Source organism: Sus scrofa, chromosome 2 (genome assembly GCF_000003025.6).
Source record: "Sus scrofa isolate TJ Tabasco breed Duroc chromosome 2, Sscrofa11.1, whole genome shotgun sequence".
Taxonomy (NCBI): Eukaryota; Metazoa; Chordata; class Mammalia; order Artiodactyla; family Suidae; genus Sus; species Sus scrofa.
In genome coordinates this window covers 75,093,071-75,112,189 of record NC_010444.4, presented here as the reverse complement: position 1 = coordinate 75,112,189, position 19,119 = coordinate 75,093,071, and the positions used below count along the sequence as shown (strand labels likewise).

Genomic DNA, 19,119 nt, shown 5'->3' with positions numbered 1-19,119 from the left:
TTCCTCCCAGTTCCTACCAGGCATCCCGTGGGGCTGCCAGGAGTCAGGAGGCCCAAGTGACACGGGGCGGGGCTGGGCTGGACCCTGCTCTCTCCGAGACCTAGTGTCCCCATCAGCTCATAAGGGGGCCTCTTCCCGGAAAACACTCTAGTACCTCAGCACAAGCTCAGGTCCACCCTGAGGCCCCAAAGGCCCTGCACCACCTGCACTGTCACCTCCCTGCCCTCACCTCCTCCCTCTCCCCCTCTTTCACTCTGCTGCAGCCACATGGGCCTTCACCTCCCTGTTCCTCCTACACAACTGGCATGGTCCTGCCCCAGGGCCTTTGCACAGGCTGTGCCCTCTGCCTGGGATGCTTTTCTTCTCACATCTCAGCAAGGTTCACCCCATTTCATCCTTCAGGACTCAACTCAGAGTGCCACCTTCTCCAAGAAATCCCTCTGGAGTTCCTGCTGTGGCACAGTGGGCTAAGAATTCGATGCAGCAGCTTGGATCACTGAGGAGGCTCAGGTTCAATCTCCCCACTGCTGACTGGTACAGTGGGTTAAAGGATCCAGCATTGCTTCAGCTGTGGCTCAAATTCAGTCTCTGGCCCAGGAACTTACATATGCCACAGGTGGAGCCATTAAAAAAAGAAAAAAGAAACCCCCCATGCCGACCACCCCAGTCACCAGCTGTCCCTTCCCCACCCTAATACTCTCAGTCTGAACCCTGATTTTTTTCCTTCATATTCTTTAGCACACACAGGAATTCTTTTGTCTGCTTGTTTCCTGCCTGCCGAGATCTCCCACCAGACAGGAGGTGGGGTAACATCTCTCCCAAGTCACTTCTATATCCCTAGCACCCAACATGGGGCCTGGCACATCAGGATCTTTTATTTTATTTTATTCTATTTGTGTCTTTTTAGGGCCACACTTGCGACATATGGAAGTTCCCAGGCTAGAGGTCAAATCAGAGCTACAGCTGCCAGCGTACGCCACAGCAACTCAGGATCAGAGCTGTGTCTGCGACCTACACCACAGCTCACAGCCATGCTGGATCCTTAACCCACTGAGCGAAGCCAGGGATCGAACCTGTGTCTTCATGTTTACTAATTGGGTTCGTTACCGCTGAGCCACGATGGGAACTCTGTGATCTTTTAAATGAGTGAATAATAATAGTGGCCTCTCTTTACAGGCCAAAGGGGTGGATGTTATTATTAACGCTATTTCCAGATGAGGAAACTGAGGTCCAGTGAGTGAGCCACGGAGCTGAAAATCCAGCCTTTTGAACCCTGAGCCACACTCCTTCCCTCCAGCCCTGCATCCTTCTCCTCCCATCCCAACACCTAGAGGGGGCCCTGTACTGTGCCAGGAGCTGGACTTCCTTCTTGCTCCCAGGCCCCGGAAGTGACCTCATCCCCAGACCCTGGGCCCACCCCCACAGTCCTGGGATTGGGAAATGAAACCAAAACCACCCTTGCTATTTTTCTGGAACTGGTGCCTGGGAGGGGCACCCTAGGCAGATGCCTGGAGGCCACCCAGGGCCAGGCAGGAACTGTAGACTCTGGTCAAAAGAATGTGCTGCCTTGGCCAGACTCTACCCTGCTGCTCCCCAGGCTAGGTTAACCATTGTCAGGGCTAGGCTGCCTGGCTGAGGGACTTTGGGCAAGTTACTTTGCCTCTCTGGGCCTCCGTTTCCAGAAAAGGGAGCTAATAAAAATACCTCACAAGATCTATGTGAGAAATAAGAGTTAATGTGTGAAGTCCGGAGCTCCTGCTGCTGAGCCACTTCCCGCCTCAGCAACTTCAAAGCCAAGAGATTTCACACTTTGCACAAGCTGTTTCAACTACTTGGAATGCTCCTCCCTACCCCCTACCAACCACTCCTATTCAGCCTTCAAAACCCCAAAACTAATGTCCCCTCCTCCAGAGCTCTGTTTCTTCCTTATGAAGCCCAGTCTACCCATCAGTTCCAGTCTGGACCCCATAGGTGCATGCATATCTGGCTCTCTTGGCTAGCGAGCTCCCAAGGGCTCATTAAGGGAAAGAGTGAGTCCATCCCCACCAGCCTCAAACTCGGGGGCAAAATAGAGAAGTGGGAACTGTTGCCGAGGTGACCTTTACTCAAGTTACTTTATCAGGCATCACAAGGAACCGCCCCAGCTTCCTCTCCTCACAGGTCTCCCCATGTGCTCCCCCCAAGGCAGGGAAAGGGCACAGGCGGATGCCTTGGTATCTGGTTGGGGCACCCACCCCCAGGCCTGTTTTGCATAAACACAAAGCCTTCAGTTCTTTATTGGAGATGCCTCCATCCCCTGACCTACCCCTTGGCAAAGGGACTCAGCTTCATCCTCTGGGGTCTGGTGGGACCCTCGCTGAACCTCAGCCCTCCACCTATGAAAGGCGAAGACAGGCTGTTACCAGGTCCTATCTCAGGGCCTTTGCACATGCAGTGTCCACTGCTGGGATACCTGCCCACAGCTGGCTCCATCTCCTTAGAGGTGTCTCACATGTTTGCCCAGAGAAAAGAACCCTCGTATCTCTTCTCTCTCTGGCTCAGGAACAACCTCTACTTTTTTTTTTCTTCTTTTTTCCTTTTTTTTAGGGCCACACTGATGGCATATGGAAGTTCCCAGGCTAGGGGTCACATCAGAGCTGCAGCCTACACCAGCCACAGCCACGCGAGATCTGAGCCATATCTGTGACCAACACCATAGTTCACAGCAACACAGGATCTTTGATCCACTGAGCAGGGCCAGGGTCAAACCCACATCCTCATGGACACTAGTTGGGTTCGTTACTGCTGAGCCACAATGGGAACTCCAGGAACAACTTCTTCAGCGTGTCAACTAGTCTACCCAATTATTATGAACAAAACTGCATTTGAGACTCTGAGCTCAGCTCTGTAAGCAATCCCAGCACCAGCCCGCAGAGGGATACCTCTGACTGACATCTGAGTCACCTGCCTCTCCCTGCTCCCCTCCCTGGCTGTGGCAGCCTAAGTGACCTAAGAACAGCCTAGGCATCCTCAGGACCTAAGAAACCTGAAATTCAGCCCCCAGAGCAGCAGCCACAGCAACACCAGCAACCCATAGGTGGCTTGGAGATATGTTGTACCTTGCAAGAATGTTACTCATGAGGCCCCAGGGCAAATCACTGGCTCCTCAGTCACAGTTTCCAGGGGCAAAGGAGACACAAGCCAGCCCACCTGGCTTCTAGAAAGCTGCCGCCCAGAATTCCCAAAAGCGGGCAGGATTCCTGGCCCTGCCTCTTGCAATGCCCAGTGAGCCCCCAAATGCCAGGATGCGGAGGATACTTCTGCCAGGGAAAGAACAGCCGGGGCTAATCTCTGGGCCCAGGGTCTGGGTGGGCAGGGAAGGGACCCCAGGAACAGGCCTTATCACCGGCCTGCAATGGGCAGGGTGCCCCAGCAACCATGAGACCCACCTCCTCCCCCACCAATAGCCCTCTAGTCCAGGCAACTCCCCCAGAATGAACAGAAGGTGACCCCATTACCCACTCTGCAGACCCTCATCCCATCAGCCACACACACACAGAACTCTGACTCTTCTGGCTCACCTGGCCCCCAAGCCAGTTCCCTGGGCAGCTCCCCAAAGCTACCAAGTGCCAGGTTGCCCAAGACTGGGCAGGGAATGGACAAAGTGGGCTCCAGAAAACCGACAGAGGGGGCTCAAGGCAGCCTGATCCTCACTCAAAGAGTTGTCCTGAGTGGTCACATGGATACAGACGAAATCAAGCCTGACCAGACAAGGTGCTGGCAATAAGACCCAATCCAAATGCCGCTGAGGGTTAGACAGACAAAGGAAAGTGATGCTGGGAGTTCCTGTTGTTGGCTCAGCGATAACGAACCCAAGTAGTATCCATGAGGACACGGGTTCGATCCTGCTCAGTGGGTTAAAGATCCGGCGTTGCTATGATCTGTGGTGTAGGTTGCAGACGCATCTCGGATATGGCGCGGTTGTGGCGTAGGCCAAGCAGTTGTAGTTCTGATTCCACCTCTAGCCTGGTAACTTCCATATGATGCAGGTTCAGACCTAAAAAAAAAAAAAGAAAAAAGAAAAAAGCGACGCTGGAGGGTCACGTGAACAGTCAGACGGAGGAGGCCCCGCGGGTCAGACAGCAGCCATGCGACAGACAGACAAGGGTTACAGGGCAGTTGAGCAGGCAGATAGGAAGGCCCATGGGTTGGGCGGATAGAGAAGTATCAGGCCCTGAAGAGAGGCAGTCGGATGGGGGAGGTTGGGCGGGGGCTTACCGACCAGGTGCCAGGCCTTGCGCGGGCCGAAGCGGGCGCAGCGGCCTGCGGCTCGGTCAACCTCGAAGCCCACCAGGGGCGTGCACAGCCCGTCAGCCACCTGGCCGAGGAGCAGCAGCAGACCCGCGCCGCGCGAGCTATAGGCGCGCACCGAGTGCAGGTAGAGCAGCAGGTAGGTGAACCACATGGACGCGCACAGGTCGTTGAGGAAGTGGCCCACCGCGTAGCTCAGCCGCGCGACCAGGGACAGCGGCCTCGGGGGCGCCCCCGCTCCGGCCGTCGGGGGCCCCGGGCCCATGGCGGCTCTCCCGGCTTGGGCCGGCCGTGGGGCACCGGCAGACGGGCCCCCTCTCTTACTTCCCAGGCTGTCAGCCGCCCGCTGTCCCTGCGCCGCTGCTGCGTCCGCCCAGCGCGCCCCGCCGAGTGGTTTTAAGGTTGCGGAGCCAGTGGACCAGAGACTAAGTCCGGGCGGGGCGGGAAATCCCGGGAGCGGCGGCCGCTTCCAACAATCGGAGCCGCGCGCCGGGAACCGAGAGCCAATCATCACCAAGAGGGGCGTGGCCTCAGGGGGTGAGCGGGGCCTTGACACCCGGCACCGACAGGGCCGCGGGGTCCTAGCGCCCATCACTCTTACAGTGGTTTGCAGGACCCCCTCCCTTGGAGGTGGGGGGCGACGCCAGAGGCGCCCCTCATCAGACACCAGCCTCCAGGCCCACGCCATCTCAACCTGCCTACAAATTTATGAGGTCTGTTCTGGGCCAGGAGAGACGGGGTGAGCTGGGGCCGTAGGTGGGTAGAAGAGAGGTCTGAGTCCGACCTCGTCTCTCCTAGGGCCAGTGATTTCGGGGTCCGGAGAGACCCAGTCGGACGCAGAGAGGACGCATTAGTGCTAATTAATTAGTTATTAACGATAATAATGGGTATAATCAGAATAATAGCACCAGCTGGCATTTAATGAGCGCTGACTGTGCCAAGCGCCCCACGTGGATTTTCTCATCCCAGCCGAGGAGGCGGAGCGAGTCTCTTCGAATTCACATGCGAGAAATTCGCCTGAAGAGGGGACCCGGGTGCTCAAGGGCGCACAGTGAATCAAGTGCATGCGACTTTTGAGGCCTGTGCTCTGGACTCCTCTGCATCCTCCTTCCAACCGCCCTCCCAGGATTGGGTCACCCACCACATCAGCAGCTTCAAGTTCCTCCAAGCGTTGAGTAGTTTCCCCCGCCTCCAGACCTCCTCCAGCAGTGGCTCAACAACCTGCACTCTGGAGCCGGATTCATGGGATCCAGATCCAGCCCCACCCCCTCTTAGCTCTGAGGCTGGGACAAGTCCCTTCACTTCCTGGGGCCTCAGTCTCTCCAGCTCTAGAATGAGGATAATGTATGTTTGAAAGGATTTAAGTGTTAGCTTATTTTATTTATTTATTTGTTTATTTTTGGCCTGTTGGAGGCCGCACCTGCAGCAAATGTAAGTTCCCAGGCTAGGGGTCGAATCAGAGCTGTAGCCAATGGCCTTCACCACAGCCACAGCTACTTAGGATACAAGCTGCATCTGTAACCTATATCCCAGGTCATGGCAATGCCAGATCCTTGACTCACTGATTAGGGCCAGGGATCGAACCTGCATCCTCCTAGATACTAGCTGGATTCCTGCCTCGATGAACTACAACAGGAATTCCTATTAGCTCTTGATGTTCTCAGCCAGAAAGCCTTTCCAGCATCCTGTCCAATCCCCTCTGTTACTACTCCTGATTCCAAAGTACCCTGGGCTCCCCCCAACCTCACCCCCACAACTGATTAACTGTCTTCCCCACTGTACCATGATCCCCATTGAAGGTGGGGACCAGGTCAGTCTTAGTCATTGTGTTGTCCCCAGCAATGCCTGGCACATAGTAGGAGCTCAAGAAATATCCGTCAAATGATTGAATAGTGGACATAGAGGCAGGGAATCAGAAATGAAGGTAGGGAGTTCCCACTGTGGTGCAGTGGTTTAAGAATCCAATTGCAGCATCTCAGGTTGCGGCAGAAGGGCAGGTTTGATCCCCTGCCCATCGCAGTAGGTTAAGGATCCAACCTTGCTGCAGCTGTGGCTCATATTCAATCCCTGGCCCAGGAACTTTCATTAAAAAAAGAAGAAACACAGGCAGAAATTGGAAAGCAGAGGGGAACCCATATAGAAACTTGAGGCTCAGGCAGCCCAAGGGGTGCTGGGCCAGTCCCCCACACTAATGCAGACCACCCAGTGCCACAACCGCTCTTTCATGAAAAGGATCCTGAAAAAACTGGGTATGGATGAGGAATGGGGGCTCCAAGAGAGATAGCCTGGCAGAAGAGATAAGGGGTAGACCACTAGGAAGAGATAAAGGGATAAGAAGAGATAAGAACCACAAGACTTTCCTCCCTGGTCCCCTTAGATTTCTCTGAAGTAAAGGGAAGAAAACTTTTAAAAATATTAGCCTAAACTTTCTATTTTCATTTCTCACCTCCTTTCAACCCTCAACACTTCACACCCATTTCTTTTTTCGTATTTTTTTAAATTTTTTTATTTTTTTGTCTTTTTGCCTTTACTAGGGCCGCTCCCGCGGCATATGGAGGTTCCCAGGCTAGGGATCCAATCGGAGCTGTAGCCGCTGGCCTACACCAGAGCCACAGCAACATGGGATCCGAGCTGCATCTTCAACCTACACCACAGCTCATGGCAACGCCGGATGGTTAACCCACTGAGCAAGGCCAGGGACCGAACCCGAAACCTCATGGTTCCTTGTCGGATTCGTTAACCACTGCGCCACAACGGGAACTCCGTCACACCCATTTCATAGGTGAGAAAACTGAGGTTCAGACAGACGTCCCATGCAGCTAACAAGAGGTAGCTTCAAGATTCCAACTGGGAGTTCCTGCCCTGGAGCAGTGGTTAACGAACTCGACTGGGAACCATGAGGTTGCGGGCTTGATCCCTGGCCTCGCTCTAGGGGTTAAGGATCCAGTGTTGCTGTGAGATGTGGTGTAGGTCGCAGATGCGGCTTGATCTGGCTTTGCTGTGGTTCTGGTGTAGGCCGACGGCTACAGCTCCGATTAGACCCGGGGAATATCCATATGCTGCGGGTGCGGCCTTAGGGGAAAAAAAAAAAAAAAAAGATTCCAACTGAAGTGCATATGACTTCCAGTATGTTTGTTATTTATTCACTGGCAGGAGAGGGCCCACCTGGAGGGGGAAAGGGGGCTCAGTTTTCTCCCTTTATCAGCCTCCTGTGTGGGTCAGGAATCCAGGGCATCAGCCAGGCAGCCCCTGGGGGCAGCTATCGGCAAGGGGAGGAGAGAGCGTTCAGTGGAAGCTCAAACACATCTCTGGTCCTGTTGGAATTGGCTGTTTTTTTCTGGCCCTGACTCTGCGGGGAAGGCAGGAACAAGGCTGACCCTGACCCTGGGGGAGCCACGGAGCTATTCCCTGCATGTCATTCTTGAATTCATTCATTATTCACGAACTAATTTAAGAGTACATCTGGGAGTTCCCGTCATGGCTCAGCAGTTAGCGAGCCTGACTAGTATCCATGAGGACATGGGTTCGATCCCTGGCCCCACTCAGTGGATTAAGGATCTGGCATTGATTGCCGTGAGCAGTGGTGTAGGTTGCAGACATGGCTTGTATCCTAAGTTGCTGTGGCTGTGGTGTAGGCTGGCAGCTGTAGCTCCTATTTGACCCCTAGCCTAGGAATTTCCATAAGCCTCGGGTGCAGCCCTTAAAAAAAAAAAATCTATGGCGGGGGTAGGGGGGAAGTGAGGGTAAAGGGGGTCCGTTCCAAAGCCAGCCTCAGCTATCGGGCTGGGACATGGGTATGTGCTCCCCGAATAAGAGGGTGGGTCAGATTCACTGGGAAGATCAGAGAAGGCCCTGCCTTGGGAAGGGATGTTGGGAAGGAGAGATAAAGATCCAGCCCTCAAGGTAGCACAGATGGACAGACAGGCTTGTGGTCAGGAGATCTGGATAGCCTTTGATGTCCCCAGAGCAGCCCCAGCCTCTGCAGGCGCCAGACCCGCGTCTCCCCTCCTCCCAGCTGGAGATCAGATGTCCCGTGGCTCCTGTCCAGCCTCAGGAGAGGTGCTTGATCTTCTCTCTGACTTGGGCTAGGATGGTGTGGGGAGGGGATGCGGTGGAGAGGGATGGTTCTGAGGCTCAGAAGAATTTTCCTTAGATCCTAGGGTGGCTGTGGGGGGGTGCAGAGCCAAGATCAAACCCAAGCAGTTTCATGCAAGCCCATTCTGTAAAATGAACATTCTTTAAAGAATTTCTTGGTCCCTAGAATGGGGTTTCCCAGCCTTAGCAGTATGGACACTTGGCACCAGATTGCACTTCAGGGTGGGTGGAGGGCATGGCAGCATCTCTGGCCTCCACCCAGGAGAGGCCAGGAGCAACCTCCCCACCTCAGTGTAACAACCAAAAGTGTCTCCAGGTATCAATCCCCTAAAAGTCCTTCCAACAACCTGATCAAAGAAGACAAGGTTATTGTCCCACTTCACAGAGGGGCAAACTGAGGCACAGAAGAGTTTTGGTAAATTGCCTGAGTCCCACAGCTGGGGCTCAGCGCTGCCTCCCTGAGTTCCTGAGGGTCCAGCAGCAGTAGAGTTGCCTCCTCCTTACCTCCTTAGAGGTCTGAGACCCCTGTCCCCACATCCCTGGGTAGTTGCTACCTCTGTGTTCCCCTTTTGCCTTCTCAGCCCTTTAGTGCCCAAGAAAGCAATCCCCTGAATTAAATCTGCTCTGTTAAAAAAACCTGAGGAAGAGATCCTGTCGTGGCTCATCAGAAATGAATCTGACTAGTATTCGTGAGGACACAGGTTCGATCCCTGGCGCCGCTCAGTGGGTTAAGGATCTGGCATTGCTATGAGCTGTGGCGTAGGTCACAGACACAGCTCAGATCCCACACTGCTGTGGCTGTGGCATAGGCTGGCAGCTACAGCTCAGATTCAACCCCTAGCCTGGGAACTTCCATATGCTGCAAGTGCAGCCCTAAAAAGACAAAAAAAAAAAAAAAAAAAAAAAAAAAAAGGCTGAGGAGGGCTGGGGTATCCTGGGAGCACTCACCACACCCTGATCCTTTCAGGGGGTGCAGATAGTTGAACTGTCCCCATGCTGGCAGACAAACATTAAAAACGTAAACAAAGAGTTCCCGTCGTGGCACAGTAGTTAACGAATCCGACTAGGAACCATGAGGTTGTGGGTTCGGTCCCTGCCCTTACTCAGTGGGTTAAAGATCCGGCGTTGCCGTGAGCTGTGGTGTAGGTTGCAGATGCGGCTCGGATGCCTCATTGCTGTGGCTCTGGCGTAGGCTGGCAGCTACAGCTCCGATTAGACCCCTAGCCTGGGAACTCCATATGCCGCGAAAGCAGCCCAATAAATGGCAAAAAGACAAAAACAAACAAACAAACAAACACATAAACAAGAGGTGCCACACCTCAGCAATTTCCTGTCTTCCTACCCACCCTGGAAAATCAGTCAGGGGCATCAGACAGCAGGTTGGGGAAATTTGAAGCGGGAGCTGCAATACAGTCAGGAAGGACCATGAATAGCATCAACCAGGGCTCCTTAAATAGGCAGTAATGCAGTCCCACTGTGGAATGTCACCCAGCACCAGAGGAAAGGAGGCACTGCTCTGCGCCTCACCTATCAAGTCCCTGGGAGAAAAGCCGTGGAGTCGAGTTTTGCAGGTGATCAGGTTTACAGCATGATGGCCATGTGATCACAAAAAGCAGGATGTCGTCTCACATTCCTTATAGGAGTAGGTCCACACACACTTACAAGTGTGTATGGGTGTGTGCGTGTGTTGTGCTTTGCACTCCCCCCCCCCACATTCCTAGGTGGTAGTCCTAACCCTCAGGACCTCAGAATGTGACCTTATTTGGAGAGAGCATTGTTGCAGATGTAATGAGTTAAGATGAGTCACACTGAAGCAGGCTGGGTCCTAGTACAATATGACTGGTGACCTTATAAAAAGAGGAAATTTGGACATTGACACACATGCACGGGGAACGTCATATGAACATGACAGCAGAGATGCAGTAATATTTCTACAAGCCAAGCAATGTCACAGATGGCCTGGGACCCCCAGAAGCCAGAAGCATGCAGAGACCTTGGGGCATATTCATGGCCTTAGGAGGAACCAGTCCTGACCTTGTTTTTGTTATGGCCGCTGTGGAAGTTCCCAGGCCAGGAAGGGGCAGGGATCAAACCCACTGCTACTCAGTGACGACACTGGGTCCTTAACCGGCTGCAACACAAAGGAACTCTCTGACCACGCCCTTGAACTTGGACTTCTGGCCCCTAGAACTGTAAGACAACAAATTTCTGTTGTTCAGGCCATCCAGTTTGTAGTGCTTTGTTCCTGTAGCCCTAGGACAACACTCATACTGTGTGTGTGTGTGTGTGTGTGTGTGCGCGTGTGCGCGCGCGCAGGAAAAGTTTTAGTAAGACACATATGTAACAAAGCTGATCACGGGGAGGATTGTGGAGGTATACAGCAGCCTGCACTACTTACATCTGGTACAAATAAAATGAATTTGCATATCATTTGCATAGTGAAATTCATTTCAAAACAAAGAGTTTAAGCTATGCTTCCCCGATCTCGCATTTCTAGGACCACAAATGCGGAGACTCTTCCTGGTTTCATACTATAAATATTTCCAAATGAAGCACAGACATAAAGACAAAGAAACTAGCATGAATTAAACTGCATGAGACAGCTGGAATTATTGGTTTTACTGAGAGGTAGAACTTGAGAGAACTTTGCTAAGAAAAACTTATTCATGAATTTGGGGCAAAAGAATCTGCTTTTAGATAACTGTAAAAAGGATGTAAAAAACAGCAAAAATGCTGCAATGATGACATGCTGCTCGTTGGAGCGGGTATGTGTCTGGATTACATGAATTGGAGTGAATGCAATGCAGTTTGGACTAAAGACACTTTGTTTTTCTAGAAAATATCCACGCAGCAAGGCATTTATCTGGATGCCAACAAGCTCCAAACTGCTTTCAAAATCAACCTCAAAACCTTTCAATCCTTTCTGATGCACAAGAAGAGGCCTGAATTTCTGTGTGGTACCTTGGAAGTGAAAGGACAGTTTCTATGCCAACACCAGCCCCATCAATCAAGGTAAAGAGGCGGCGCTCGGACGACGGGCCTTCCCCTAGCTTCTAACGCAGCAGTCTCACCTAGATTGTTTCTAACCCAGCAGAGAGTGGCAAATCCCACAGCTGATGAAGCAACAGAGCAGAGTCTGGAATCTGGGTCTGTCAAGATTCCAGGGCATCACTCATCTTCCTCAGCCTTGCACTCACTCTTAGGAAAACAGGTTTATTGTGATTTAATTCTCTTACTTTACAATGCACCCATTTACAGTGTACAATTCCATGGAACACTATCACTGTATTAACACTGTAGTGTATGAATAGATTGCAGTGTATTAACAGAGAGATGCTACCATCATCACATTCTAATTTTTTTTTTTTTAGGGCCATGTTGCAGCATATGGAGGTTCCCCTGCTAGGGGTCGAATCAGAACTGTAGCTGACCGCCTACACCACAGCCACAGAAATGCCTGATTCTTGACCCAATGAGCAAGGCCAGGGATTGAACCTGCATCCTCATGGATGCTATTCAGGTTCGTTAACCGCTGAGCAATGACGGGAACTCCACCACAGTCTAATTTTAGAACATTGTGATCACCCTGAAAAAAAACCCGTGCCTAATCAGCCCCTTAGTTACTATCCATTCCCCCTCCCCACCAATTCTTTGGCCGCAGGCAACCACTAATCCACTTCCTATCTCCCTGCAGTTGCCTGTTCTGGACACTTCATGTAAATGGAAACACACATTGTTTGGCCCTTTGTGACTGGCACCTTTCACTGAGCCTAATGTTTTCAAGGCTTATCCCGTCATAGCATGAATCAGCAATTTATTCGTTTTAAGGCCAGTAATATTCTATTGGATGGATGGACCACATTATTTCCCTATTAACCAACTGATAGATATTTGGGCTGCTTCCACTTTTTCACTATTGTGAGCATCAGGCTGCTGAAAACATTCATGTGCAAGTTTCTGTATATAGGTATGTTTTTAATTCTCCTGGGTATATCCCTAGGAGTGCAATTGATGGATGGCATGGTAACTCCATGTTTTCTTTTGCTTTTTTTTTCCAGCTGCCAGATTGTTTTTCAAAGCAGCTGCTCTTGCTTGTTAGAAATTTACATGATTCATTCAATTGTTTATTCAATGACTATGTATTAGAGCACCTGTGGGCACTGTTCTGGGTGCTAGGAATACAGCAACGAGCAAACAGGCAGCTCATATGGAGAAAAGATAAGACTGGTGTATGGGGTGGGGTACAAGCCTTGGAAAATATCACTGAAAAGAGGGACATTTAATCTCGGGGAGGGACACTCCAGGTAGAAGGAAGAGCGAGTGCAAAAGTCCAGAGGAGGGAATGAATGAAACGGATGTACGTGAAGAACAACGAGGTCGCTGGTGTGGAGAAAGTGAGGGGAAAAGTGAAGGGAGGTGAGAGCAGGGAGGTGATCTGGACAGATTGTTTAGACTCTAATGAACCATCACGAACACCCAGTGGCCACAACTACCATTCTGGGCGCAGAGGCAACCCCGGTCCATGCTGTGAGAAGATCGGGCTGCTGCCTGGGGTTCCTCAAGATTCCGGGGCAGAGTCTCCTAGCCCTCCACCTTCATGAGGTCCTTGCAGCCTTCCTGTCCCCACCACCTTTCCCCAAATGCTTCCAGCCCAGCTCCCAGTCTCAACCTCGCAGCCTTCTGGTCCTGGACACTACAAAACCCCTATTGCATAAAAGGAAAAGCTGAGGCCCCTGCATCCAGAGGCCTCCGGCTCAGAGCAAGGCAGGACACGACCGCGGCTCCAAGTCCAGTCAATAAATGGGAAACTTCCCCGCCAGGTTTGCTAAGAACATATCCCACTTTGCCGTGGGGAAAGGAGCTGCTCCCAAAGATCAACCCCTTCCCTAGCAACCTGCCGCCAGCCCCATGGCAACTAGGGCCGAGCCCGACACAGCCCACTGGTCCCGGGATCCCGCAGGGGCGTGGAGTCTCCCCTTTACGTACGAAGGAAAAATTCTTGCCGCATCTACTGGCCCTTTAAGAGGCTCCGCCCCGGCGGTGCCTCAAAGCATCCTGATTGGTCCCGAGAGCGGGCCGAGCACAGCCGAACTTGACGCACCCGCCCGCAGCCTTTCCCACTAACCTCCCACGCGGCTCAGCGTCTGCCCCAGCCAATCACCAACGGGCGCGCCGACCTTCATCTGCATGGCCACGCCCCATGGGTAGGGCACACCCAATCCGACCGCTCGCCGAGCCTTTATTAGCATGCCGGGGGCGGGGTGGGGCGGAGCAGGCGGCAGGGGCGGGCTTGGAGCGGTTGGTTGGAGCGTCGCAGCAGCCGAGAGGTCCGGGAAAGTTTCTTTCGAGGTGAAAACAGCCGCAGAAGTCGGGGCCCTGCGAGAGAGCGGGGGGCGTGGGGGTCCCAGGATCAGGGCGGGGCCCCTCCCGAGCCGGGGGTTGCGGACCTGGGTCTCCTGGGGGGCGATCGTCCAACAAAGGATCCCTGGGGCGCCCGCCCTCGAGGGCCTCCCTGTCCCCGGATCCTGCCCCCCCCGGCATTCCGGGGCTCCACAGCCAGACCCCGCCGTCAGCTGCTCGAGAGACCCTCACTCGGCCACGATTGTGCTTTCCAGGTGCGGCCGGGAGCGGCCATGTCCCACGGCCCCAAGCAGCCCGGCGCGGCTGCCGCGTGAGTGCGACATCCCCTCCCCCAGCCCACTCTGGGCTACAGCCTGGGCGCCCCCCAGGTCGCGTAGGAGCTCTTCGACCCCTGCCCCCCACGGTCTTGACTCCCCCAACCTGGAGCAGGCCCTCCCCCTCGGGCCCTCACCAGCTTTTCCCAATTCCTGGGCTCTAGCCTTTAAGGGGTCCCCATCCTCGGATCCTGACCCCCTCAGACCTCTGTTTCCAGAATTCAGGCCCTTAGCTGCCAGTGATACCGTCGGAGGTGGGGGGTAGTGAGGATGATCCCTAGGTTCCAGACTCTCCCAGGTCCCTGTGGCTCCGGTAGTGCCCCTGCTGTCTCAGCCCCCCACCCCCAATCCTGATTACCTCAAACCCCTCTAAGGACTCAGCCCTCGAGCTGCCAGCTCCGCCTTCGGGTTTGGAGAGTGGGGTGACCCTGGCTTCCCGTGTCTCCAGGTCGGCGAGCGGTAAGACTCCAGGACAGCACGGGGGATTCGTGGTTGCTGTCAAGCAAGAGCGCATCGAGGGCCCGCGGGCAGGAGAGAAGGGGTCCCACGAGGAGGAGGTGAGTCCCTGCACTTTGGGGGCGGCGACCCTTAGCCTTGAAGCTCCGCCCCGAGTTCAATATGAATTCGCTGTGGCTCCGCCCACCGACCAGAGTTCCCTCAAGATGCTGAGACCCCGCCCAAGTGCCAAATACCACGCCACCAGAAGCTCCCCTGCCACTCTAAGCTCAGGCCCCGCCCATCGCCGAATGCCAGCTTCGCCCACTGCCAGAAGATCGCCTCCAGTACAGAAACCACGCCCACGCCCAGAGCCCACGCCCACACCACAAGCCTGCCGCATCCATGGGCTGATCCTCTGACCCCAGTCCCTTTGATCCCTTCACCCCTGGCCAGGGTTTTCCTCACCTCACTCTTCCAATCCTGAACTCTGTCCAGGCCATACCTCCAGGCCTCTGGGTCCCACCTCCTGGCTAGGACCCATCCAGGGCCATGCCCCTTCCTCTCTGGGCCCAGCCCCAGCCCTTCAGGCCCCCTCCCAACGGCCCGGTTGGGTTCTGCAGCCGGTGAAGAAGCGCGGCTGGCCCAAGGGCAAGAAGCGGAAGAAGATCCTACCCAATGGGCCTAAGGCACCGGTCACCGGCTACGTGCGCTTCCTGAACGAGCGGCGTGAGCAGATTCGTACTCGCCACCCAGACCTGCCTTTTCCCGAGATTACCAAGATGCTGGGCGCGGAGTGGAGCAAGCTGCAGCCAGCGGAGAAGCAGGTGGGGACTGCCGAGACCACTGACCTCTCTCCATACGCTCAGACACTCACCCGCAGCCACTTACCCCAAAGGAAAGGGTGTGGAGTGTCCTTCCTTCCGCCTGGAGAAGTGACCACCTATTAGCTCTCTCCGGCTTGTTAAAGGGTAGCCATACGCAGGAACAGAGGTAAACCTTAAACAATGTGGGAGTTACCTGGTGGCTCAGCAGGTCAAGGATCCAGTGTTGTCACCGCTGTGGCGTGGGTTCAATCCCTAGCTCAGGAACTTCTGCATGCTGCCTGCGTGGTCAAAAATAAATAAATAAACTACATTATACTAAAGAAGAAGGGTGGGGGCTGCATTTTCGATGGAAACCTGATTTTTAAATCTGGCAATTAATTTTAAAATTGCAAAAATATCAAGGAGAAACAAAAAAACAAAACACACCAGCTTGCACCCTCTACGTGGGATTTCAACAAGCAAAGTGGGTTTGGGAGGGCAGTCCAGCCTGGACGTGGGAGCCTGCAGATAGTCAGACACAAGGAGTGGTTTATAAACGCTGGAATTGGGGTGAAGTAGGTGAGTTCAGGGAGTCAGGAGGTGGCCTGAGTAGCAGCCTGGAGGGTGGGTTTTGTCTGGAGGGCAGTAGGGAGCTGTGGGAAGGGTCAGAACAGTGAGCTGAATGATGGAGATGGGGTAGACTGAGCCAAGCCTTCTCTTGCTGCTCCCGCTAGCGGTACCTGGATGAGGCCGAACGGGAGAAGCAGCAGTACATGAAGGAGCTGAGAGCGTACCAGCAGTCCGAAGCCTACAAGATGTGCACGGAGAAGATACAGGAAAAGAAGATCAAGAAAGGTGCAAAGGGCCCCAGGCACAGCTGAGTGCCTGCTGTGCAACCGGTGACACAGGCAGACCGACCTCCCCCTTCATGGGGCTTTCACGGGCCAATGGGAATGAGACCCACATAACCAGACAGTTGTGAGTGAACAGGCCTGATCAGCGCTCAGATGGGACACACACAGACACTGGGGAGCCCAGGCTTCGAGCTTGACCCAGGAGGAGTAGGGCTGATTGGGGGAGGGGAATGGTGGTGTTCCAAGCAGGGGGAACAGCACATGCAAAGCAAAGCATAGGTTCAGAGGAGGCCTGGGAGGCTGACCCCGCCCTCCTCCCTTCCCCACCAGAAGACTCCGGCTCCGGGCTCATGAATACCCTTTTGAATGGACACAAGGTGAGCTCCCCTCCTCCGAGGAGAACACCTGAGTGGGAAAGGTCTGGAGGTATTTAGACCCCTGGGTGAGCGAGGACCAACGCTCATGGGATGAAGTGAGCTCCCGGTCCACATGTGTGCAAGCGGAGGCTGCGCGGCCACGCAGGGGGAAGGCTCTTAAATGGACTCTAACCCAGGTGGCCTGAGGAGACCCTTCCAAGCTTAGGGGATGACCCAGAAGGGGTTTGGCTGCCCCTCACCCCCCACCCCAGAAAAATGCTACCTTGTCCTGTCGTCCCAGGGTGGGGACTGTGACGGCTTTTCCACCTTCGACGTCCCCATCTTCACTGAAGAATTCTTGGACCAAAACAAAGGTAAGTGCTCACCAGGGGTTCTTAGGAGAGCAGGCTGTGGGAGGGAGAGAGGATGGGCCAAGAGGGCGCAGAGGTGGAAGGCGGCGGGTGCCTTCCTCCCCCGCCCCGGGAGCTGAGGTGGGGCTGGAGGCAGAGCAGTGAAGGAAGGTCTGGCTGATGGGCACAGCTCTGGGTGAAGGCCGAGCAGCGGGAAGGCGGGGAAGCGCCAGGCTCTGACCTGGCTCCCCGCCTGCAGCTCGGGAGGCGGAGCTGCGGCGCCTGCGGAAGATGAACGTGGCCTTCGAGGAGCAGAATGCGGTGCTACAGAGGCACACACAGAGCATGAGCAGCGCGCGCGAGCGCCTGGAGCAGGAGCTGGCCTTGGAGGAGCGGCGGACGCTGGCACTACAGCAGCAGCTCCAGGCGGTGCGCCAGGCGCTCACCGCCAGCTTCGCGTCGTTGCCGGTGCCCGGTGCGGAAGCCCCGCCCCCAACAACTCTCGCACCCCCTCCGCCCCCCACAAGTCCCGCCCCACTGACTTCGACTACCACGAGTCCCACCCCTCCGGCCACGCCCCACGAGCCCCTACCCACCCTCTTCCTGCCTCTGCACAAACCGGCACTTCCCTCTTCCATTCGCCGCGCCCCTTCTGGCCCCGCCCCCCGACTACTCCGAAGCTGTCCCGCCCTCGTTAAGCCCTGCCCGCGCCAGCCCCGCCTATATTGACCCTCCCTCCCGGTCTCTGACCTCTCCTGTTCCCGCCTTCCGCGTTGTGTCCTCACCTGACCAAAGTTCCCCTTCCCCACTAGCCCCCGCCGCCCTCAAGACCCCGCTCTTCCCAACTTCCATCTTCAGACCCCTGCCCACAACTGACCTTAATTTACCCTGGTCCAGATTTACCCTGACCTTACTGAAGCGCCCCAGTAGCCCCCTCCCAAGGACTCCGCCCTTATAGGCTCCCACCCTCTGACTTTTGCTTCTGTGAGGCCCACACCGCGGTGACTCCCCCGCTGGGCTGGGCTGACCGGTCCTCCGCCTCCTTAGGCACAGGCGAGACGCCCACGCTCAGCACCCTGGACTTCTACATGGCCCGGCTGCACGGCGCCATCGAGCGCGACCCCGCCCAGCACGAGAAGCTTATCGTCCGCATCAAGGAGATCCTGGCCCAGGTCGCCAGGTGTGTTCCCTGGCAAGTCTGATCCCCGGGCCGGCTCGTTTCTGGGGTCTGTGGGCGCTGCCAAGTGGGATCCGGCTGCGGGATCTTATTCCGAAGCCACAACCCATGCGGGATCTACCAGGTGGAGCTGGTTTGTTGCAGGTGGCTAATGGCCAGGCCATTGGGGGGCGCTGAATAGACCTAGTGTTCAATTAAAGGCTGCTGGGGGGGGGAATCTGCCAACACCCCCTTGCGTGTATAGGGGGGGCACCTGAGCTTCCTGAAAACTTCTAGGTGGTTCACAGCTGCCTAGGATAGGTGGGATCGACTACAGCATCCCCCCAACCCCCCCCCCGCATCTGAAGGATCAGAGGGGAGTGGCCTCTAGGATATCCCAGGATCAGGACAAGGGCTGAGACATGATGAGGATCTCCCATCCTGAATCTCCTCTCTTCTGTCACAGTGAGCATCTATGAGGGTGTTGGCAGCCCCATGGATCCAGAGAAGACCAAGCTCCAGTCCCGACCCCTCCCCCACCCCGTGGAAGAAGGGGTAGGGGTCCCTTGTTTGGGGCCAGGCCCAATCCTGCACCTTGGGGGCTCCAGCCCCCCTCGAATTAAATTTCTACAGCATCCCTCTAGCTTTCCATCTCCCCAGCACCCCAACTGAGAAAAGTCACCCACCATGCTCTGCACACACACACACAACCCCAGGGCTTCGGAGGGCAGGTCACAACACGTGGATGTGGGAACACTGTGCATGGGCAGCATAACCCAGGACAGGAGGAGAACCCACAGCAGCTCACACCCACTGTGGGGAGTCACCCTACAGCGGCTCTCCAGGACCAGCCCCCAAACAACAAGGCAGAGAAAACCCACAGCCGACACACTGGGACTCCTGGCAGGTGTAACCATAAGTGCCCACACAGGCTGGCACCCTGCAGGGACACACCCATACTCTGGCAGGGGGCCCTCTGCCTGTCGCCTTCACATTCCTCCACTCCCACACTCATTCAGCTGAGGGGCCCTCCTGGAGGCAGCCCTTTGACCACCACTCAATCTGGACTTTTTAAATTAAAAAAGTGGAATTTGAATTTCAA

At 55.0% G+C, this 19,119-nt stretch overlaps 2 protein-coding genes across 7 annotated transcripts in view; one reads left to right on the top strand and one right to left on the bottom strand.

The window, feature by feature from the left end:
• The window catches only part of MFSD12 (major facilitator superfamily domain containing 12), a 22,265-nt gene extending 8,606 nt beyond the window's left edge, over window positions 1-13,659 (bottom strand). The window contains exon 1 of one of the 2 annotated variants that reach the window (XM_021084115.1): window positions 13,511-13,659. In XM_021084115.1, coding sequence (XP_020939774.1) covers window positions 13,511-13,634 — 124 coding nt within the window. In that variant the 5' untranslated portion in view covers window positions 13,635-13,659. Of the gene's footprint in view, window positions 1-4,257; window positions 4,700-13,510 lie in introns of those variants that run through there. The other variant, XM_005654708.3, reaches the window with a different exon arrangement.
• Window positions 13,624-19,119, top strand: HMG20B (high mobility group 20B). Of its 5 annotated transcripts, none has more exons than XM_021084120.1 (10): window positions 13,624-13,734; window positions 14,001-14,056; window positions 14,509-14,617; window positions 15,119-15,322; window positions 16,036-16,156; window positions 16,489-16,532; window positions 16,813-16,885; window positions 17,121-17,336; window positions 17,909-18,041; window positions 18,484-19,119. In XM_021084120.1, the coding sequence occupies exons 1-10, from the start codon at window positions 13,633-13,635 to the stop codon at window positions 18,494-18,496; spliced, it is 1,071 nt and encodes a 356-aa protein (XP_020939779.1). In that variant the 5' UTR covers window positions 13,624-13,632; the 3' UTR covers window positions 18,497-19,119. The 5 variants fall into 5 exon arrangements, with proteins under 5 accessions (XP_020939779.1, XP_020939777.1, XP_020939778.1 ...); XM_021084118.1 differs by having other exon boundaries at window positions 17,909-18,053; XM_021084119.1 differs by having other exon boundaries at window positions 16,486-16,532.